The following is a 24,841-nucleotide window of genomic DNA, read 5'->3' as shown; positions in this document are numbered from 1 at the left end:
TTCTTTATTTTATAGATATGCTAATTTTATGACCTAGGGGTAGAACCAAGGAGGGGTCTGGAGAATTTTGTTATCTGACCAACCAACAGTAATGTTTGTTGACAGATTGTTAGAATAGATTAGGGATGGGGGAACCTCATGGTCACAGATTCCAAAGTCAAGGCTTTAGAATCACTGACAAATTAATTAGAATAGAAACCCCCTAAGGTCAGGGGACCTTAAAATTATTGCTCACTCCCTTAGAAGCTCTGTTACATCATTTCCCCTCTCAAGTAGTTTGTTTGCACCCCAAATTCATTTGGGACAAAGGAATGGAGATCTCATCTTCTGGAGCTGCTTCAAAAGGACATGGCTAAGGCCCAGGGAGATGACAGATACTGGTCCAGTTTCTCCAGCCTCTCCAATTATATTCTGTCTTGGAGAAAACCATCCACTTTGCTTGAAAAAGCCCTTTCACTGCCAGAGAAATCTACCTTAGAGAGCAAGGTAAGGTTAGAGTAGTGCAGACACTCTGAAGGAATTTTAGACATAGGAAACTTAGGGTTTCTTTAGTTCAGAGGTTTCATTTTTCTTTTGCTTGCTTGGGGAGGCAGTTGTTGACATTGAGGAGGATTGATTCAATTACGGTATGGACTGGGAAAGGGCAGGGGCAAGGACATTTGGAGTACCCGTTGTTCAGCCCTCACCACCTCTGAAGCTCCCTGCCCCATCAAACCCACACAGTTTGAATAAGGGACCACAGTGGCATCCACTCCAACTTTGGATTCTTCCTTATCCTGGTGCCATGCTGCTCCCCCAATCAGCTGCTCTGTTATGTTATCCTCTATGTATGTAGTGTTCTCTCTAAAATGTAATGTTCTCTGTTGAGGTTTTCTTGGGGTTTCTGGAGGTAGCCTTCTTTTCAGTTCAGTAATCACCACAAATGCAGCCAGGTGCTAAAATCCAAGTCCTTTATTGTCTCCTTCAAAGTCTTGTCTCCTTTCCTGGGGCCTGGTTAGCTTTCTTAGAGGCCTGTCTCTCTTCTTGGTTCTGAAAGCTTGAGCTCCCGCCTCCTTCTCTGCCCTCTGAATCTCCTAATCCAAAGGTTTGTGCTCAAGCCTCCAGCCACAACAAAGGTGGACAATGGAATGAATCTGTCTCAGCCTCTGAGACTTCTAGTGCACTTGTCTCCAGTCCTGAGAGCTTTTAATTTATATGTCCCACACTGAGTACAAACTAATCATTATATCACTAGGGAACCATTATTTGTTGTAGGATTAAATCGATGCTAAACTAGATTTAACCCATTGTCTCCTCAATTCTACTTAGAACCTTGTTTCAAGTTCAGGCCCCTAACATTTCCTTGTAGGATTAAATCAATCATACTGAGCCATGCTAAATTAGATAACTATTGTCTCTATCAATTCCACTGACTTAGTACCTTGTAAGAATCCTTTGTTTCAAGTTCAGAGTTCTGGCCCATAGCATATGCAGATATATCTCTCCTCTGTCTTGAAGAGGGCTAGGGATTGGACAATGATTGGCTTTGAGAGCCCTGCAAAGTCTCCAGTCCCCCTTCCTCCTCTAGAACCTCAGGAGTCCAGGCAAGACAGGTCAGGATGGCCAGAGACAAGCCCAAGATCAGGATGGCCAGAGACAAGCCCAAGGGCAGGGAAAAAAACTTATGCCTGGGTTTTAAGCCAAGGTCTTTCCCAAGTCTCCCTTTGTTTGAGAGTCCAGTGGTTCAAGATTAGGTAAGAATTGAAGCAAAACTTGACCTAGTTTGCCTTTCAAGAGAATCAGGTTGTTGTTTTTTTTGGGCGGAGGGACCCCCTCAGGGTTTCTGGCCCAAACAGAAGCAATGGCTATTTACACTCACTCTGAGCCATGAAAATGCAGGTTTGGTTTGAGATCTGGTATTGGGCAATCAGTGAGAGCCGGAGGTTAAAGGCAGAATCAGACAGTTGCATTTGTAATGTAATTAAGATAATCTAGAAAGTATGATATTTAATTCAAGTTAATTGTCCAAAGCCAGAACCAGAGAGGGCACAACAGTATTGGAGATAGGCTTGAGTTCATACTTTGTCTCTCCCACTTAACAGCCATGTAATTTTGGATCAGTCATTTTAATTTTTCTGGTTCAGACTTAATTTCTGCCTAAAATGAGGAACCTGGAAGGACCTTAGTGACCATCCATTCCCACCTTCACACTTAGCAGATGAGCAACCACGGGCTAGAAAAAGGAGATGTCATTTCTAAGATCTCTTAGGTGGATGTATAACATGTCCAGGGATATCCTGATTACTGTCATTACTGATGACATTTCTCCCCTTAGCCCCTGAAAATCCCCTGTACCACACAGGGTAGAAGAAATAGGAATGAGACTTAAGAAAATAAAACTGGAAAAAGTGGATGGGCAATTTTAAAGATAATACAAGGATTGAAGGAAATGAGTGATTTTCTTTAACATTGCTTCCATCACATTACTGATTGAAAGGCAAGGAGAATTTAGACCTCTCTATTTGTTACTTACTGATTACATAAAAAAACCACTGATTCAGTAAAAACGCTGCAATTTTCCAAAGGCAGCCTTCTGGGTCTTTCTTCTGTTTCTGCAGTGTCCATTTATCTCATCTATCTCTATAAGTGAATAAAGAGTATGGTAGATTGTCCATCTAAATCCATATTATGCTCTTGACAATAGACATTTTTTAGCTTCTTGATTTTTCTATGGAGTTGATAAGCCAAGTTATTTGGATTGATTATGCATTTAATTTAGGAGATGCTGTACTATTCCGGGACTTGATGTAATTAATACAGTGGCATTCTATAGGACCTTACCCCATTTATAAGGAATGCTGGATCCTTTCCAGGACAGTGGCAAACATCTTTGATGAATTTATGTCTCTGATGTTAAAACTCAGAGGGTAGTGGAAGTTCTATTATGTCTTTCGTGTTATCTTGCATGAATCTGACATATGTTTGGGAAATAATCTTCTTCCAGGGTCATTTTGTACCTAGGTCATCCTAACTTTTAAGACAGGCTCTTGTCCATGAGTCATGCTGCCCTCTGTCTTTTGTTTACTGTTTAAAAAGAAATACATTTGACTCAATCGTGAAAAAGCCTAAATGAAAGGCCCATTTCAAGTGAGTATGACCTGGGAACAAACTGATTTTTTTGTCCTGAGTGAAAGGTCTTTCGATTTCTCAATACAATATTTTAAGATTATGAATTGTAGAACGATTGCCAATTTGCATTGGGAAAATAAATTTCTCTTATCTTATTACTAGTATCATTATTATTTTCCTGATTTATTTTTTTGTTTTGTTTTTTTGGCTAGGCCCCTGAGGTTAAGTGCTTGCCCATTCACACAGGTAGTAAGTGTCAAATGTCTGAGGATGGATTTGAACTTAGCTCCTCTTGACTCCAGAGCCAGTGTTGTATGTACTATACTACTAGCTGCCCCTACTATTATTATTATTATTAGTAGTAGTAGTAGTAATATAAGACTTTAAGTTTTACAAAACATTTTATCCATGCTATTTCATTTTATCCTTATGTCCACCCTAGTTGGTGGGTGCTATTAATTTCCCCATTTTACGAATGAGGAAACTGAGAATGAGAGACAGTGAGTGACTTGCCCAGGACCACAAAGCTGGGCCTTATCTGAAACCAAAATGGAATTTGTGTCTCTCTGCCTGTGTCCACTACAGACTCAGCTGACTTGAATGTGTGTCACTTTCTTTGCAGATATCTTCTGTCTTTGTTTTGTTTGTTTTTCCAATTTCACCCATAAATGGGATTAGTTAATCAATAAATACTTATTAAGCACCTACTAAGTGCCAGGAACTACAAAAGGAAACAAAAAGCAATCCCTGCATCTCAAGGGGATGTTTGTGTTTACAAGGATCTCTCACCAAGCATTTCCATTTTATGAGCTTACATTGAATATAATCTTTTGCCATTGTTTTCCACAACATTTTTACTGTTTAAATTCTAAGCTGGTTTTGCTTTTGGCTGTTCTGCTTGCCTGGCAAGATTTAGGCAGTTTCACAGATCTCTTGAAGCAAAATACAGATGTGTACAATATGTGTGTGTGTGTGTGTGTGTGTGTGTGTGTGTGTGTGTGTGTGTGTATTTGAATATATATATATATATATTTGAATACATACTTAACGTCAAAGAATTGTCAACGGATAAGCATTTTTTGAGCACCTACTATGTGCCAGACACATGAGGCAAAAGACTGCCCCTGTCTGCAAGGAGCTTACAATCTATCATTAAGCAAACAAATATATATAAACTATAGACAGAATAAAGATAAAATGATTAAAAGAGGGAAGGCATTAGAATTAAGAAGAGTTGGAAAATATAGAATATTAAAACTGAAAGTAAACTGGGAGATTGTCTAGTCCAAAGCTTCTTAAACTGGACAGTGGCAAACATCCCCACATAGGCTTGTGTCATTGAATGGGGAGTTATGATAAATTTGGCAACAGTAAAAAGGTATCACTTTTTTGCCAAGATTTAATTCTTTTTTTTTTTTTTAATATTTTAATAGTTTTTATTTACCAGATATATGCACGAGTAACTTTACAACATTGACAACTGCCAAACCCCTTGTTCCAATTTTTCCCCTCCCTCCCCTCCCAGATGGCAGGCTGACCAATACATGCCAAATATGTTAGAGTATAAATCAAACACAATACATGCATACTTGTCCAAACAGTTGCCTTGCTGTACAAAAAGAATCGGACTTTGAAATAGTGCACAATTAGCTTGTGAAGGAAATAAAAAATGCAGGCAGACAAAATTAGAGGGATTGGGAAATCTATGTAGTGGTTCATAATCATTTCCCAGAATTCTTTCGCTGCATGTAGCTGATTCAGTTCATTACTGCTCTAATGGAACTGATTTGGTTCATCTCATTGTTGAAGATGGCCTCGTCCATCAGAATTGATCATCATGTAGTATATAATGATCTCCTGGTTCTGCTCATTTCACTCAGCATCAGTTCATGTAAGTCTCTCCAGGCCTTTCTGAAATCATCCTGTTGGTCATTTCTCACAGAACAATAATATTCCATATTATCCATATACCACAATTTATTCAGCCAATCTCCAATTGATGGGCATCCACGTAGTTTCCAGTTTCAGGCCACCACAAAGAGGGCTGCCACAAACATCAAGATTTAATTCTTTATGTAAAAATAAATAAGCACATCTGTCTCATTAGTATGGAAATTTGCTTTCACCTTTAATAAATGCTAAAAGTATATGTATACCAAAGAATTGTTTTAAAATAAATTTCTTTGATTTATCATGAGTAAATGTTTGATTTGTATACTTATTTTATATACCTATATAACTAGGGTCACGTAAAAACTTCTCAGGCAAAAAGAAGTCACAATTTGAAAAAGTTTAAGAAGCTCTAGTCTAGTCCATCCCTATCATTTTATACATATCGGGGGGTCATGATGCCATCCACAAACGGGAGCATCCAAAGTTCTGCTCTTCCTGCCCTTCTTTAGCTTGTTCTCTCCATAATGGAAACAGTCACTTTTTAAAAACCATCCATAGCACGTATTTACATAGCATTTAATACAGATAATCAGAAAATTGTCCAGCAGAATTAACTTAGAATTAACACAGAATTGTGTTGCATCAATCAAGAAATCTTGCATGATACTCCTAAGTATCTATAGATCTTAGTAGAGTTGAGAAACTCAGTGTTTTTCCAGGGTCAAACAGCTTGTGGAAAAGCCAGGTTCTCTATGTAAATCTCATCTCCTCCTCTTTTCATATATCATATGCCTCAGTAATAATGTATTATGACTATAATAGTTTAGGCAGCTAGAAACCTGTATCCATTTGCGGTGACAATTACTCTTGGCCAATGTCAGCCCCTTTCTCTTCACAGGTCAGCCTTAGATGGTGGAGGATCTCTCTGAGGAATGATTATCGTTTGAACAGACCCGGAGTAACTAAAGAGGGCTATGAAGACTTCTTGGATGACGTGAATCTTCATGGTAAGGCACAGGAATGGTACACCCCGGGGGGGATGATCCTCCAGACTCTGTTAGATCTCCAAGGAGATCTGTACTTTGAGTCAGCTCTAATTGTTAGGGAGCTTCTTCTAGAAATTCTCCTGTTCTGATGCCAAGGGTCAAATGGAACAAATGCAGTCCCTCAGTTACAGAAGACAGGTAGTGCATCTCCAAGTTAAATATTTCCAAGTTGCCTCAGTTTACTTTGATGTGACACGGAATCCTGGTTGTCCTTCCCTGTATACTACATGGTTTATCATTGTCCTTCAGCTGTGGGGCCCAGAATGAAACACTATTAACACTCCAGATAAAGTCTGCTAAGGGCAGAGTACAGCAGAATTATTACCTCCCCAAACCTTAGCCCAAGAATACTTAATTACATCACTTTGTTGACCCATTTGGAACCTGAAATCCACAATAATCTGGATCTTTTTCAGAACAATTTCTATCTAAACATATTTTTCCTATTTTACCCTTGTGATATCGATTTTTTTTTTTTTTTTTTTTTTTGGTATCCAGGTACATTTATCCCTATTGAACTTTATCTTATAGTCAATATCAAGAACATTTGAGATCCTGATGCTGTCATCTCACACAATCCCTCCCATCTTGGTATCAAGTTGCATATTTGACGCCCTTATCCAAGTCATTGATAAAAAACCACCAGACAGCCCAGGGCCAAGCACAGACTCCAGGGCCCCATTGGAGACCTCCTGGCACTCTGACCGAACTCTTCTCTGAGCCCAGCCATCAGCTAGTTTTGAATCCATTTGATTGCATTGTAATTGAATTCATTTCCCTCCATCTTCTCCACAATAGCATGAGATACTTTGATCCAAAGCTTTGCTGAAGTCCGGGTAGATGATGTCCATTTCTTATCATTCAGCAGTTTAGTAATCCTGGCCAAGAAAGGGAATGAGGTGGGTCAGATTTCCTCTTCTGATTCAGCCATGTTGACTCTAAAATCACTTCTCCATCTGGACATTTGCCAGCCAAGTGTTCAATAATTTGGTCCTTCCTCAAGAGTCCACAACATCTTCACCGGCCTATAGTTTACAAACTGTTCTCTTCTAACAAAAAGATCGGAGCATTTGGCCTTCCCCCATGTCTGTTTTCTGTGGTCTCAGATATCACTGAGTGGCTCAGCCATGTCTAGGAAGCACCATTTTGGAGGAAAACCTTATCAAACATCCTATGTATACATGGCGATGTATTTTAAAAAGAATAGAATATTGGCTGATTTGAGGAACAGAAAACAACATATATTTACTTTTTCAGGGCAACATAGCTAAATATTCAATGTCTCATAATTATAAAAGAATTAAGGTTAAGTGTAGCCTAAACGTTAATGCTTGATTTAAAATAGGTTTCTTAACTTGAATGTATTCCCATTAAACCAGGACATCTTGTATGGGCATCTGCAAGTGATCAACATTTGACTGAAACCTCCTGTCATTTCATATTATAAACTAGAAATGGGTTTTGGGTTTCGGTTTTTTGGGGGTGTATATGTAGGGCGGTAATTGGAGAGTTTTAATATGAAAACCTTTGGTTAAATACATCATCTAAATTCCTACCATTGTGCATAACTTGTTTATTTAAACATCTTGATATATATCTGGTGGTTGGAGAAAATCATCATTGAACAAAAAACAAAAACAACAACAACAAAACATTTGGAAATCACTATGATTCTGAAGAGGTAGCCACAAAGCAAGTTTCTGTAGATTAAAAGATATGGAATTCCTGGCTCAAAGCATATTTGCAAAAGACAGTTCTTATTGGTGGAAATTGATTACTCAATGCTCCATGCCTATGGGAGCAGTGGAGTTGGTGAAAGTTTGAGGGAAGCTAGACTTGTTTTTTTGACTTCTGACTGAGCTCAGGGTTACAGATAATTTGGTTTCTCTTGTATTAAATGCATTAAATGCAATATTTAGTAGAATGTTAGGTACATAGAAGGTAAATAAATGATTATGGATTCAATTAATTTTTCTATTAATTCCCCATAGAATTTGAGGAATAATACTCTACCACCAAAATTTAAAAGTGGTTTTAAGAATAGTTGGTCATTCCAATAGAATATTCAGTACCATTGTTTTTGACTTAGACTCAGTCTTCCTTACACTTTCCAACTGCCAAGTGGCCTAACCTGGCTTTTTTTCCAAGAAGTTCCTTCAGGTTTGTGATGGAAAAAAAGAACTGAGGATTTCCTAATTAGAGCGAGGCTGCTTACTCTCACCATTGCTGTTTTACATTGATAGCCAAAGCAGCAAGGCAAGAAAAATAAATCTAGGGGACAAACAGAGGTAAAGAATATATTAAGTATCTATTTGTAAGTCATAGTTATTTAGTTAGGTTAAAAAAAAAAGTTATGTCCAACACAACAAAGAAATTGGTCTACTAGCTTTAGCAAATTTACTGAATAAATTTAACATAATTATTGGGAACCCCTGCCAACCATCAGTAGTATTTCCATGTTTCTTACATGGTAGAAAGGGAAATAGCATTTATAAAAACAACAAAATAGATAAAATAGTTGGTCAGACATCTACCAAACACATGTGACCTTTACAAACAAAATTACAAAACAGTTTTTATAGAAATAAGGGGGAAATTAAATAATTAGAAAATTCAAAGCACATGTCTAGGTTGAATCAATATAGTTAAAAGGACAACTAACATCCCCTTTAGCTCTAGAGCTCAAGCCCTAAACACCCTAAGCTATAAATATACTTCATAGAACTACATTTTAAAAATAAAATGCATATGGAAGAACAAATTGACAAAAATTTCCTGGACAATAGAATATGTATCAACTAATCTCATATTATATACTATAAAGCAGGTACTATCAAAATGATCTGCTATTTTATGCAAAAATTTTTAACTGAATCAGGATAGATCACAAAATCAAGAACTAGAATCAAGTTCATCCAATACACTAAAGTTTTATAAATCTAAGATCACAAACTACTGGGAAAGGAATTCATTATTCAATAAAACTTTTCAGGAAGAAAATAGTATCATGCTAAATAAAGACATTAAATCTATATCTTATATCACCAAATACTATAATACATTCCAAATTGATCAATTCTAAATATTTTAGGATGTAAAACTATAACACAAAAATGTACATTTTCATGATTATGAAAGAAGTAGAAAATTTTTAGTTATTCAACAAATAAATAAGTGTGATAACTTTCTTTATATAAAAACAAAGGGCTTTTTTTAAAGATAAAAAGGCAGTGCATCCAGAATAAAACAGGAAAAAGAAAATCCAGATTGATAAAGAAAACTTTTGCCAAATATTTATTTTTTTAAAATTGTTTTATTCATTTACAATCATTTCTACTGAGCACCATCATTGGAACCCCATGAGAAAGAAAAAGATTCAAGCAAAATAGTGTGACTCCATTTGGCCATTTATCCATAAACCACATTCTACACCCTACACCTCTGTCCTTAGAGGGAGATATGTTTTATTGTTAGCCTATCACGACAGGGATTGCTCATGTCAACTGAACTGAGCTCATTTGCCTTTTTGAATGTTCTCATTTTCATTATTGTAGTCATACAGTCAAGTCTGGAATCAGGAAGACCTGAGTTCAACATCAACCTCAGACCCAATCTGTTCCACCCTGGCCTAAATTGTATCCTCGGTAAAATGGGGATAATTGGGATTTTGAGGAGGATCAAAGGGAATAATGATTGTAAAGTGCTTAGCACCGTACCCAGCACATAGGAAGCTCTATATAAATGTTAGTTATTACCATCAGGCTGGTTTTTTGGAATGCCTTTTGTTTTTGTGTTATAACGATTGCAAATATCCTGCAAGGCTCATTTCTTCCCAGGGAAGACAGGAAGCTAATGGAAAATCAGCACTTTGAGGGCTTTACTTTGTCGTCCCCCCCATCACATTCATTTTCAAATAGATACCTTTCCTCCTAACAAAGATTAAAACATAAATTTATCCAAACCAATTCAAGAGTCAATTGTGTGATAACATGTGCAACATTCTACATCTACAGTCCCCCAGCTAGTCCATCCTTTTCTGGGTCGGGTGATCTTGGGTAAGTCATTTCTCATTGTCAGAGGCAACTCTCTTAAGGATTTAAGTCAACCATTTAATCAATAAAAATTCATCAAGCACTATGCTAACAGATAAATTTCAGAGGTTACCCTGTACCTTGGAGAAGAAGTTTTTTCAACAGGAAATTCCTACACCAATTAAATCACATCTGGCCCAAAAAGGCAGTAATAATAGTAATAATGACAATAATAAAAATAGCAGTAATAAGGGCAACAAGTTTAAAAATATAATCCTAAAAATTTCAAAACAAAAAAGTGGTTTATTACTTTGTTAAAATCAGTGTAAACAATTTAAATGTATAGCTCTAAATATAATATTTAAAAAAACTCTTCTTTGTAAATTTGAATATGTTTATTCATGGTTTTTAAGTTTATAATTTAGAATAAGCATTCCCTTCTCATATCCTAATATCCCTATAAAGTACCTATGGAAATACCTGTACCATATTGTCCCAGTTAGTCATCCTGTAGCCTCTGATGCTTACTTATTCTATGTGTGATCATGAACAAGCCAAATAACCCCTTTGTTACCATTTCTGGTACATTAGGGGGAGCTCTTAGACAGTGGGACAAATGTTAAATTCCATATGAATATCTCCAGTTTGGTAGAGAATAGATTTTTATTTATTCTACAGGGAAATTAGAACTCATCTTGTTCCTCATCTTACAGATAAGGAAACTGAGACACAAGGAATTTAACTTCCGCTGACTCAGAAGAGGGAAAAAGAGTGTTCAGATGGGAGGCAGGAGAGCCTTCCCTCTGAGGCTACCTGGTCAGATCACACAAATTAGCTTGCCTACCTTGAATCTCAGTTTTGTTACCCCCAAAATCATATTAGTTATGGTAGTCTCCTTACAAGATCATTGCAAGGATTGCCTGAAATAATGTATGTCAAATACTTGGCAAGTCTAAAAGTGAGAAAGTGAATGTCAGTGATTGTTTTTTATTGTATCTATTGCTGTTGTCCTGATTTGGTTTTGATCCTGGCCTTGACCCTATACAGGAAAGAAATGTGGACACAAAATTAAAATTTTATTTAAGACTGTATTATGCCTTCTGAACAAAACCTTGCAGGAAATGTGATAAATTTCTAATGAAATAGCAACACTAAGAATAAGTTACAAAAATTCAGATACTAAAACAAAAATGAAATATCTTAATGGATGCCAAATATTCTTGGATCAAGACCCAAGCCACATAGAAAAGGTACTTTCCAGGTATAGGTCAGCTTGCCATTCTGTACTAAGTGGTATCCAGTTGCAATAAAAGAATTATTTGCATAATACATTCTTCTTGCATATTATGTTTCCTTTGATTCAAATCATCAATATGAAATTAGCAGTGAATAATATGAGAGTATAGAATTCCTAAACTCTAAGACTATGTATGTGTGTGTATATATGTATAAAAAAAGTTCCATAGGGTAGCTAGGTGATCCAGTGGGTACAGTGCTGGGCGTACAGTCAAGAAGATTCCTTGAATTCAAATGTAGATCTTAGATACTTACTAGCTGGTAAATTATTTTATCCTCTTGCCTTGATTCCCTCATCTGCAAAATGAGCTGGAGAAGGAAGTAGCAAACCTCCATTATCTTTGCTAAGAAAGCTCCAAATGGGAGCAGCTTGGTGGTACAGTGGATAAAACACTGGTCCTGGAGTCAGTAGGATTTGAGCTGAAATCCCAGGCTCAACTACTTAGAACTTATTAGAAGATAAATTACTTAACTCTGAGAGAGAGAGAGAGAAAGACAGAGAGAGAGAGAGAGACAGAGAGAGAGAGAGACAGAAACAGACAGAGAGACTGAGATAGAGACAGACAGAGAGAGAGAGGAAGGAGGGAAAGAAAATCCCAAATGAGGTTATAACAACAAAGAAAAAAATTTCACTAATTTTAGACAGATTAGCTCTTTAGTCCCTTCCAGTCATCAAATTCTATGATTCTATGAATCACAGCATCTATGAAGCATTATCCTAAAATGAACTATTCAAAAGTTAAGATAAAACTATGTGGAGCCACAGATAGTTTATCTGAGTAAAGCATGACCTGATCATAGTGTTTAAGGAAATATCAAAGAATTGGGCCAGAATGTGCTTAATTAAGCCCTTTATTTCTTGCAAGTGAAAGAGAAGATAACTCCAAAGAAAGACACAGTATCCTAGTGCTGTAAAAACAAAACCAAAAATACTTCACTGAGCTAAGAGCAAAGCTGAAATATTTTAATAATATTTTGAGAAGACATGAAATCAATTAAGAATGAGTAAGGAGATTAATGAAGGTATTCAAATTTGAGAGACTAATGTAGGTAGACAATATAAAGTCATATTCAGCAGCCAAATGAAGAGGGGTAAGATGGAGTATTTTTTTTTTATTCATTTTTCCAAATTATCCCCTCCCTCCCTCCACTCCCTCCCCCTGATGACAGGCAATCCCATACATTTTACATGTGTTACAATATAACCTAGATACAATATATGTGTGTAAATACCATTTTCTTGTTGTACATTAATTATTAGCTTCCGAAGGTATAAGTAACCTGGGTAGATAGACAGTAGTGCTAACAATTTACATTCGCTTCCCAGTGTTCCTTCTCTGGGTATAGTTATTTCTGTCCAAGATGGAGTATTCTGAGAAGAAAGTAAAATATAACAGATAATTGAATATAGCAAATTAAGCAAACATTCTCATTGTTCTACTGAAGTTTTTCCATGGAAAATAACTTTCCCCTAATCCTCTGAGATAGCAAATAACTATGCTACTCATAGACCTCTGCAGTAAGGCCATGCTTCTACAATAATGGTACAAGAATCTTGATTCTATACAAGAAATCTCTCTGCAGTAGGTCAGATAATGAATTGGAAAAAGGAAAAAAACAAACAACCAGAAGGTGAGAAGTCAGTAGTTTAAATAAGTGGCTGTGGACAGGTCTTTCTATTAGTACTAATAACTATTACTGTTGTGGTTGACATTTATGTAGTGTATTAAGAGTGTAGAGGTGTTTTAAATGACATATTATATATAAATGTTAATTTAGATTAATATAAAATTGTATCCCCATCCAGAGAGCCTGTTGTTAAACACTTAATAGCACACTCCTCCCTGGCTGCAATAATGTGTGTGTGTGTGTGTGTGTGTGTGTGTGTGTGTATTTTGCTATCAAAACAACCTCATGGGGTTGGTCATCTAGTCCAAGTACGGTGTTCTTTCCATGATAAGACATCTGTTGGTAAGAAGAATGGCAGAAACATAACTGTTTTTGTCACCCCCGGGGTCATTGAAGATGAAGCAGGAGAGACAGCATGTCCCAACCCCCAGCAAGAGATGCAGAAACCTACATATCTGTTCATTGATTTAATTCTATCCAACAAATATTTATTAAGTTTTGACCTAGGAATAGGAAGACAACAGTCCCTGACTCTGAGGAACTTAGATTGGACTGGGCTGAGCCATCCCCTTGGAGACCATAGGGATGGGAGGGGCTACTGCAGGGGCTGGGATGGAGGCGCCTCCTTTACTAATTCTTCCCAGACTTCCGAAGAACAGGCCAATGGCCTTGGGAATGAGCCAGTCCATGCCACGGGAAAAACAGCCTTCCCTGGAAGCAGTGAAGAAGCAAACCACAGAGCAAAGGGCACCTGCCTGCCAGCCGGGGCTGGGGAACCCTGGGAGGAAGCTCTTACCTCAGACCTACCCAGGGGGAGAAAGCACGGGAAATCTCCATCTCAGGGCCTAGGCCTGGGAGCAGAGGATGCAGCAGCAGTCTGGGGAATCTGGCTTGGGGGGCCTTGGGTCTGGCTGATTCCTAGGGAGTGTGTCAGTGTGCATGTGAGAGGAGACAACTATTGAATAGAACATTGTGGAAACTGTCTGGCTGCAATGAGGAAAAAACAAAAACCTGGTTATGGAGTCGACAGACCTGGATCATGTCTGGCTGAGCTGAGCTTTTATCTCCCAGACCTGTTTCCTTATCTAATAGAGAATGGCATTGGGCTAAATAACTGCATCTCTAGAGCTATGAACCTATGTTTATAGATGGAGACCCAATTAAAATCTTGGTCCAGCTGCATAAAAATAATGTTAACCACAGGAATTTAGAACTGTTTATGATTTATAGTTGGTTACCATTTGTCTAGTAACAAATCCTCCGTGAAAGTCCTGCTTTCTTGCCTTATCCTTGAAGGGGAGGCAGGAGTGTGCTATTAAATGTTTAACAACAGGCTCTCTGGGTGGGGAGGAATATATGGAGGATACACTTTTATATTAATCTGAATTATTAACATTTTTCTATCACTTTCTTAAGTCTAATGATCCATAAAACAATGAAATCAAGTCCTGATGTATTGCATTTACTGATTTTGGAGGTATAAACACTCAATGAAAATTTAACAATCCACTCACTCAATGGTCCCAGCACAGAATAAGCCCTGGATGCTCAGTCAGTCAACAAGCATAATTAAGCACCTACGATATGCCAGGCATTTTCTGTAAGCATGGAAATAAAAAGGGCAAAAGACAGTCCATCCTTGCTCTGAGGAAGGGAGCTCCCAATCTAATGGAGACACTGTGCAAATAAGCCAGAATAGAACCGAAGAAGAAAATGAACAGAGGCATGGTATGAGCATGGAGAGGTGTTGGACCAGGCCCCTCAAAGGTTAGACTAGTGGAGGAGGGCAAGTCCCACCAGATGCTCATAAGGCTTCAGGTTTTACCTCAGAAAAGATCAGTATTTTAAGGTCTAACTGAGCAGAGTTTGGAAAGATTCAAAGAGGGCTGGCTACTGTGCCATGAGCAATGACGTCCCCACCGCCATATGCAAAGGTCTGGCTGAGTCTGGTCTGCTATAGTTTGGATCTCTTCCCATCAAATCACAGATTCCAGATATTTAACTAAAACCTCCCTCCCCCCCCTGCATATCCTTAATACATAGCAGACTAATCTTTGGAAGTTTTATTTGATTACAGGCACTAAACTATTTATATATGATCATATAATGTGTTCATCTAGGGAAGCAAGGGAAATAAACATTTATTAAATAAGTGTCTATTAGGTTCCAGGCACTTTACAAAATGCTTTACAAAGCTCTCATTTGACCCTCACAGCATCTACTAAATAGATATTATTATCTTTCTTTTGCAAATGAGGAAACTGAGGCAGTTTCTTCCTTGATCCCACAGTTAAGATGTGTCTGAGGCTGAATTTGAACTTAAATTTTCCCATGCCCAGACCTTGTGCCACCTAGCAGGGAACAGGTTTTTGGAGTGGGGGGGGGGAGATTTCCCCTAGCTCTGGATCCCGCTGAGCCCGTTCAGTGATAGACCCCTTCTGCCAGCCAGGCAGCTGTGGGAAAGGGCTAAGGGGACTCGAGAAACATCCTGGGACTAGTGTCTTGCCCAAGTTAAGTGCCAGGGGCAGCAGCCAGACTTTATGTGTAAAGGGCACTACCTAATAATCCTGCTGTTGTTTGAATTACAGTTCAAATTGCCTTAGTATTCGGTTCCAAAGTCCTGCAATACGTCATCAATCTGTGCAAAGGCAAATATGATTTTCTCGAGCGGCTCTCCGACACTCTGCTTCTGCGTATCATTTCTTACCTGGATCTTGAAGATATTGCCAGGCTCTCCCAAACATCCCACAGATTTCAAAAGGTAATAACAATACCACCTTATTTTATGCCCACTTGGAATCCCCTTTATTAAAAATGAGAATGAAGTCAAACACATGAAATACTTGGCGGCCGCACTGGTGGGGCCTCTCCCAGGTGTGTGCCCATACGACAAAGGGGCTTTTAAGAAAACGTTTTCTTCAGGGGTCTAGAATTTAGACTTTGGTCCACAGTGTTTGTTTTTGTCTGCGAGGTAAAACCAAGACCATGGCCAGATCTCCCCTTGCTTATGGTCTTCACCCTATGAATAAACCAAACAAACATTGTATCCTTCTCACAAAAGTACTGTACTTAGTGTTTTAAGAGTTGGGGATTATAAGTCCCAGATCCTTCTGCAAACAAACAACCTTATCACAGATTGACCCTGATTCTTTCCCTCCAAAAGCTGGTGTTCATTGCTCATCTTTATAGGGAGGGAAGCTACCTCCCTTCCATCACATTAGAATGATACTAATTAAGTCACTTTTTCCAAGGCTATCTGCTACTATGTGTTGTTCAGTCATTTTCTGTTGTATCCAACTCTCCATGACCTCGTTTCTTGAGAAAGATACTGGAGTGTTTTGTCATTTCTTTGTGAGGTTCATTTTACAAATAAGGAAACTGAGGCAAACAGGGTTGAATGACCAGGGTCACACAGCTAGTGTCTGAAGGCTGGATTTGAATTCAGGTCTTTCTAACTTTCAAGTTCAGCACACTGTCCACTGTGCCACTTAGCTATCAACTCTTTAATTTGAGTTTCAGGGATTTATCTTCAAGTCCCACTGTTCCATGCCCCCAATTTGCTTCGAATACTTCACCATTTTCCTTATAGAATGAAAGCACAGTGCTGAGACTGCTTAGGTATGTTCATCTTGTAGTAAGAATGGAAATCACTGGACATTACTAGCAGAAAGAGCCAACTTTTTTCTTTGCCCAAAGTGACTCAGAGCTGGGGCCCTTTTGAGCTGAAAGCAGATGTGTATCTATTAAAATACACCCTTTTGATTTTTTGTTGTCTTAGCATTTTATGAGTTTAATGAGTAATTATGAGTTTAATCCATTTATTATTATTATTATTAATTTTTTTTTGCTGTGGCAATTGAGGTTAAGTGACTTGCCCAGGGTCACACAGCTAGGAAGTGTTACGTGTTTGAGGTCATATTTGAACTCGGATCCTCCTTACTTAAGGGCTGATGCTCTATTCAGTGCGCCAACTAGCTGCCCCCAGATATTTTTTTAAAGCATATTTTAAAAATTATTACTTTATCTTAAAATGAGGATACTCAGAGATAAGGAGGAAGCTAGATCAGGTCACCTCTGGTGAATCCAAGTCAGTGGGTCTGTTTGGATGATATAGCAGGCCACTGGATAGAATAGACTAAAAAGAAAAGAATGAAGCTGCTATCTCACTGTCAGCGATGTCTGAAGACCAGGAGTGGGGCTGCAAATGGCATGGCTTTGATGTGATTTTGGAGAGCAATTTCGGGGCCAAATGACAAACACATTGGCACCAAATGTTGGGGTTTGGCCATAGCGAAGAATTCACAATAGCAAAAGGTAGGCTTATTCAGGGGAAGAGGTTATAGACAAAATGAAGAGATACAATAGACACTAGGAATGAGAAATAGGAAATAGAGTTGGGAGAGCATATAATTAGCAGAGGAAAGGGATTTAACAAATAATAATGGAAAAGACAAATTCCCTAGTGGAACTCACAATTAACCAGTAGAAAGGGAACTGGAGCATGCTCTTATCTGGCAGGTTAAATTCTAAAAGGGTTTTAGCATCCTAAAAGAGTTAGTTAGCTATAAGGAGAAAGACCCCATGGGGCAGAGTGCCATGGTCATTTTTAAGCCCAAAAGGGATTCAGCCAAGGTGGCCTGGGCCATGGACAGACTTAGGGGGAAATTTAACATCACTCTGATTCTGACTGTACAGAGGAAGGTGGAGCTACCTATGACCTCCACAGAGGTTAAAGTGATCTCCATCAGTGTCCTTCTGGCCTGGCCTCAGAGAGTCATTTTATCAGTACTTCAGGCTCTCTCTGCTGACCCCAAGAGGGACCTGGGGCTCCATCAGAGAGGAACTTATAAACTATATTCCAATGAACTTGCCTTCATTCTTGACAAAGTCATAGAGTGTATCAGGCTAATGAGCCACAGAGAGCCAGCATGACTTCATCAGAGTCTACCAGACTAACCCATTTCCTTTTTTGGCAGGGTTACTAGATTGGTGGATCAGGTGTAAGTTACCTGGATTTTAGTGGTCAGATGAAGAAAAAGGGTGAACTAGGTTGGAGCACATCTCACAGATTTCAAAAGCTTTATTTTATATCTCTAGCGAAGCCTTATTTTAAATATATATATATATATATGTTATATCTTGCCTTATTTTATATTTTATTTTTATTATTATTATTATTATTATTATATTTATTTTATATCTCTAGAGATTCCCTTTGAGCTTCAGGACTCATTGAATGGTCACATATAAAGACTAATAAACCATGACTGGTTAGATATCAACATGGAAGGGAATCTGCCTGCAGGGAAGAGCCCCATAGATTCCCTGGCTTTGTGCTGCTTAACATTATTATCTGTCACTTAAATAAAGGTTCAGATAATGCACTTATAAAATTTGCAGATGACAAAATATTAGGAGGAATCGTTAGCAGTTGAATGGCAGAATCCAAAAAAAGCTCATTGGGCCAAATCTAATAAAATGAAATTTTGTGAGGATAAGTGTAAAGTCTTACATTTGGGTTAGAAAACCAACTTTACAAGTACTAGAAGCAGCTGGCTGCATAGTGCAATGGCTGGAATATTCGGTCTAGCTAGTCAGGAAAACTTGAGTTTATGTGCAGCCTCAGATTGGACAAGCCAATTAACCTTTGTCTGCTTCAGCTTCCTCAATGATAAAAAGGGTATTAATTATAGAACTCACTTTGTGAGAATTACATATGGCAATATTTGTAATTCATTTAGTATAGAACCTGTACATAGTAGGTACATAATAAATGTTTGTTCTCTTCTCCTTTAATTAAGTTTGCAATCCTCTAAAACCCCAGATCTTTTTAGCCATGTGTTTTCCCCCATCCTTTAATGGGGGAGTTTAATTATTTTCATTCCTCTTAAACTCAATTGACCTAGCTTGAATCCCCTGTGGTAGCCCAGTAACATCATTGGAACCTGATTCTGCCATCCAGTGCATTAGCCATCCCTCCCAGCTTTGGATCATCTGCTGATTTGGTGATCAAACCTTCTCTGGTTTTTAGACAAGTCACTGATAAAAATGTTCAAGCTTACTGATACAGCCACCAATTCTGGAATCATGTGGAGAAGAGAGCAGGACATTATGTCAAATCTGTAACGATATGTACCAGTTTCTTTCTAAAAAACAAAAAGTACCATAACACAGAATTATTATCAAAACTGTGCCATTAGCACAGCGTGTGTAGAGACAGTGTCCATTGAAAAATACCAAGCTCAGAAAGAACCCCATGTGCTCTTCGAAAGGGCAGCATAGTAACTATTCTTTTGTTCTTCAGGGGAAAAAAGCAGATGTCCTTTTCCAGATACAAATAATACAGAGCAGAAAGCAGGCATTCCTTAAATCAGGCATTCCCTGAAATAAAGCCCTAGGTCTTCTGATTCCTAACCTTGAGCTAAGCTTTCTTTAAAAAAAAAAAAAAAAAAAAAAAAAAATCAAGATTTTGGTTCCATATTAGTTGGAATTCTTTCTTGTTTAGATACATGGTTAACTTGTATTTTTTCCCCCTAAAGGAATATTTTTTAGGAGAGAAACAAAAGCATTTGATATTTCCATTTTATTTTGTGTCATTACTGAAAATGCCTGAGGGCCCAAATTTTAGTGGGACTGAGACAAAATTAGACCTGAGAAATGAACAAGAGCTGACCACTCAAGTTTTAGATAGGGGAAAAGATTCTTCAGAATTCAACCACTTGTTTGTTTTTCCAAGAGTAAATGGCAATTGTTTAGGTTCTGACCAGAATTCCTGAAGGTTTTCCCCTCTCAGAAAATTTTTTTCCTTTTTGAATAGGCAAACTAGGACATCTTTTCCTTCATTTTTAGCCTAGCCTTAAATCACTGAAAAGGTGTTCCCTCAGATAAACTGAAACCTGGAAAAGAACTCAGCTTAAAAAGGACAAAGTTTCCTCATTGCATTTGGGGCCATGTCCAGTTCTCCAGACCTATGTATTGAGTTCAAATTGTTAGAAACACACTCTTGACACTGAAAATCAGATATCATGGAAAATGTATTAAAGAAGAATCTTGAAGGAATCCTCTTAACACTTTGGCGGATAGCTCCTTTTCAGGAAGAGGGACCCCAGAGCACAGAAGCAAGGAAAAGCTTTATATTTGTTAGCTCAGTGCAGGGCTTTGTTTCAAAGACTAGATTGGTCCATTTATTCTGGGTTACAACTTTTCTGATACGCCCACTATATGTTTCCCCTAAATATGTATAAACATGTTCTCTCTCCTTTGTCACATATCCCATGTTCAGAAATGGTGGAAAACTCCTACAGGGTGTGTGAGTTAATATTCAATAGCCTATTAAGCAGGTACAGTAGTGATTTGTTCAAGTCAGGTCATTGATCCAACTAGTTTAAGCTGAATTAGCTGTTACTTAAATTTATAGTTTTCTCAAAAACACTCTTTTTGATTGGCAGAATCCATCTGTACCTTCCTAGCCCCCCAATTCTTTTTTTGCTCAAGGCTTCAATTGATCACTTAATTGTTCTGTAGAGTCTTAACCTTCTCTAGACCCTCATGGTCTAAAAAACTCTTTATCAGTGGGACCCACTATCTTACATTACCTCAAAGCTTACATCATGGGGAAAACCCAACTTTTCAGCATTTCTCACAAAATTTCATCTCAGACACTTACTAGCTATGTAATTCTGAGTGAGTCCCTTAACTTTTACTTGCCTCAGTTTCCTTATCTGTAAAATGAGCTGGAGATCTCCCACAGTATCTTTGCCAGGAAAACCCTCAGGCAAGGAGTCGGACATGACTAAACAATCATGAAATCATTACCTGATTCAGAGTTTGAAAGGATACTAGATATTATTCCTCAGAAGAAGAAACTGAGTCCTAGAGAAGTGATGATGGTAGAATAAGAAACATAACTTGTATTTGAAACCAAGTCTTGGAACTGCAAAGTCAGTGCTTTTTTCATTACACCAGGGAGCTTGTCTTGAATCTTTTTTTAAAAATCAAAATGAAATTAAAAAAAAAAGAAAAAGAAAAACTTTGAAACTTCTTACTTTTTTTCCCTTTTAATCTTTTTTTTAATAGTGAATATTTTTTATTAATTTTTATAATTATAATTTTTTTTGACAGTACATATGCATAGGTAATTTTTTACACCATTATCCCTTGTACTCCCTTCTGTTCCGAGTTTTTCCCCTCCTTCCCTCCACCCCCTCCCCTAGATGGCAGGGATTCCCATACATATTAAATATCTTATAGTATATCCTAGGTACAATATATATGTGCAGAACCACATTTTGTTGTTGTTGTTGCAAAGGAAGAATTGTATTTGCAAGGTAAAAATCTGGGAAAAGAAACAAAACAAAAAGAAAAAAAACCAATGCTCTCAGAAACTTCTTACTCTAGAAGGAAAAGTAGTAGGATGGATTTTATTTACATTCCCGGAAAAGAAAATGCATTCAGGTGAGATGTCGATCGTTTTATTTTTCATTTTTATTGAAGTTTTTAGTCCGGGGCGTTTGTTTTCCGAGCCATTTGGCAGATCAGATCCGACAGGACCCTTGCAGATGCCCTGGTGTCTTGCACTCATTTTTCAGATGGCTGACCCTGACAGCGGCTGCGGCTAAGGCCCTAAGCCAAGACCAGAGAGTCCCTTTTTCATTTGGACTCACCCAGAAGGGCCCACTCCGGGGTCCCTGTAGTAAGAAAGCTTTTTCTTTACGTTCTTTGGTCGTGAAATCTGTGGTTCCAAGTGTGCAATGAGCAAGGTGCCGCCAGGGGGCGCCAAGGCCACCGCCAGCCACGCCGTGGGCTCGGTCCCGCAGCAGCCTCGGAGAGGGGTTACATTGTAGCCGCCGGGTCCGTCATCCCCGGGCCGGAAGGGATGCCGCGCGGGGGAGGAGTTTCGGCCCCACCTGCATCCTCTCCCCTGTTTCCCGGACTGTCTCCGGGTGTTCAGGCCGGGATGTGCTGATGGGTCCCCCTGATGTGGGGGTGAGGAAAAATAAACTGATGTCCATTTCGGACTACCTGGGAAATGTCGCCATCCTCGAGCCGGGGCAAACGGCTCATTATTGGAAGTAATGGCTTAGGCAGTTTTCACTGCCATCGATCCACAGATAGCCCAGAGAGCCTTGCGCTTATCATGCTTAGCAACATCTCCTTCTGGGCTAGGACTCGCAGTGCCGTCCGAGGTTCACTGGAGCGCCTTAGACAAACATTAACTTCGGGAGGCTTTCTCTGCGCGGCTTGGGCCGAGGGCATGTTATAACTTGGCTGTAGAAGCTGCCGATTGTGAAATAAGGTGCTCACTTGTCTTTCCTGTACATTCATTCAGCAGATTTCTAGTCAGTGCTCGCGACATGGGGGAAGATTTATCCAATCTGGTGACCCCAAGGAAGTCTCCTAACCCTATTAGTCTCGAGGTCCTCCTCTGCAAAATGAGCTGGGGAAGAAAATGTCAGCCCCCTCCCCTGTGTCTGCAAGAGAACCCAGTGCAGCGGCCAAGAGTCAGGCAGATGAAAAGTGACCCAGCAACGGCAGCGATCCGTTCAAAGCCCTGCGCTAGGTACCGAACGGAAGGCAAAGAAGAATATGCAGTCCCTGCCCAGGGGGTGCACGGATTTATTTAGAAATTCAGTATGTTTTTCTACATAACAGGCGTCCAGGAACATTTGCCGGGCGGAAGCGGGTGGTCCGCCTGGTTTGGAAGTCAGACAAGTCAGATAGATGGCCTTCTATGCTAGCAGTAGTGGGAAACTACTGAAGGCAGGCAAATGACGCGGCCAGACCTCTGCAGTCAGAAATTTACTTTGACGATGGACATGAAGGATTAAGTTTGTGAAAGGAGACATAGGAACATTATGCCCCCTTATGAAAAGAAAGAAGACAACACGGAGAAGAGAAAGAAGTCAATTTCCTATTAACCAAAGGCTCCACCAAGTTTTTCTGCGATACATTTTCGCAGCATAGAGATACCCTGAATTCTCCAAGGCAAGTGCCAGAGGATTTTAGATTCTGGCAGGTTCATCCGGGCTGATAAGGCCTTGAATGTGGCCTAAGAAACAGACCAAGACTGATTCCTGAGGGCCAGCCAGCTAAATGCGGAGAGGCCCATTGCCAACAGCTGAGCACTTGACATGGTTTCATTGGCCTTAGTATTTAGGAAACCGGAAAAAAAGTACAAAATGCCCATGAGTCCTATGTTAGAGTTCTCTCCCTTTGCAGTGGTATAAGTGGTAAGATGGCAGGAAAGGGGGAGACAGGTGCCAAGAATCATGCCATTTTTAGACCATCTATAAACTTTCATTTGGCCATTTCTACACTTGAAATTCTTGTCCAATGAGTAACAAGTGGATGTATTGCCAGGGAAGCTGAATCATATTAATCTTGACATTCTTGCTTTAAGTGAAACCAGAAGAAAGAAGTTGCAACTAAATGGAAGGCTGGAAGGCTGGCTTACTGAATAGTAGAGAGGCAAAAAAGAAAAAAAAAGGAATTTGTTACATTCTATCACACTCTCAAAGGCAGCAAGAAGCATGATTTTGCGTGATATTTGATCATTATGTAGTGCAATACTAAGATGAGGAGTATTGATAAAAAAGACTAGTCTTGACTATAATCACAGTTTTTTTGTACCAACGTCAATTGCTAAGGATGAAAAGGAAGAAAAATTATATGAAGAACTCAAGACCCTCTAAATTAAATGAATATACGCTAAGATACTTGCTGATCTCATTGATAAAACAGAGAAAGGTGAGGATAGAGAAAAATAGATGGGAAAGGGAAGTGTAGATTAGCAGAAAATTCATATCTTTAGAAAAATAATTGGTAGTCACTGGACATAGTGAATATCAAATAATATTCTTAAATAACTAATATATGATATATTTTAACAGTCACAATGAGATATTATCTAGTTAGGAGATTGTGAGACTTGAACTATGGAGCTTCATTAGGAAATGTTAATTTCTTCTCCCCCCTTTTAAGTTGTGAATTTCTAATAATTGGCTTATCTGTGTACAGTCAAACCATTACTAGCCAGAACTATGATTAAAATTAGAAAGCAAGCAAGAAAGAATAATAAGCATAAAAATGCAATGTGCAGTTGAAATCATTCTATCCAGAACACATAATTGACCTTGAAAAACCGGAAATGAATAACAGAAATGGCATTTGATATTAATTATAATAATTTTATACAGAAGTCCAAGCAATCTAAATTAATGTCCATAACAAGGAGACCAAAAGAACCCAGAAGTGTCTTAGTAAATTTTTTTTCTGACAGCTGCCAGACAAAGAGGAGACGGCCAAAGGCAACACCAGATATGTAGTAGCTTGTCTGTAAAATCTCATGAAGAAGGATGGTGGACACTTACTACTACCTCAGAATTGTCACCTGTAAAGTAGAACCACCAGAAGGTAAAATCAATTTAAAACAAGCTTGGCAAAATATATACTTAATCAAAAGTCCTACTGGTGTTTAAGGATTAAGTGGAAGAAGAAAAAGGAAATGGAAGAGATTTGCAAAATTTATTAAAACAAACTGTCTTCTCCATCACAGCCAGTGGAGGCACCACAATACTTGGATCCTAACCAGTTTCCGATGTGCTAAAAGGAAAAGTAGAAATAGCACTAAACAGAACAAAAATTAGAAAAAGCAGCTGAATTGAACAGTCTAGACAGAGGAGGAGCCATCCACACAGTTGTGAGGGCACTGAAAGATCAGTAAATGGGGAAGATAGTGTAGAGGTGTAGAGACAAACTCGGATCTTAAGTGTTGAAAAAAAAAGTGACCAAGATCATTAGGAATTGCCAAGCACCATATATCTACTCTTCCATGGACAC

General features: G+C 38.6%; 1 protein-coding gene across 1 annotated transcript in view; it reads left to right on the top strand.

The window, feature by feature from the left end:
• FBXO36 (F-box protein 36) overlaps positions 1-24,841 on the top strand; it is an 83,487-nt gene that overhangs the window by 50,819 nt on the left and 7,827 nt on the right. Inside the window, exons 2-3 of the mRNA XM_074298484.1 lie at positions 5,900-6,008; positions 15,592-15,764. Of these exons, the coding sequence (XP_074154585.1) occupies positions 5,900-6,008; positions 15,592-15,764 (282 nt within the window). The remainder of the gene's footprint in view (positions 1-5,899; positions 6,009-15,591; positions 15,765-24,841) is intronic.

This window comes from Sminthopsis crassicaudata, chromosome 3 (assembly GCF_048593235.1).
Source record: "Sminthopsis crassicaudata isolate SCR6 chromosome 3, ASM4859323v1, whole genome shotgun sequence".
NCBI classification, from domain to species: Eukaryota; Metazoa; Chordata; class Mammalia; order Dasyuromorphia; family Dasyuridae; genus Sminthopsis; species Sminthopsis crassicaudata.
Note: the sequence above shows the minus strand (reverse complement) of the source record. Positions and strands in the feature narration are given on the sequence as shown.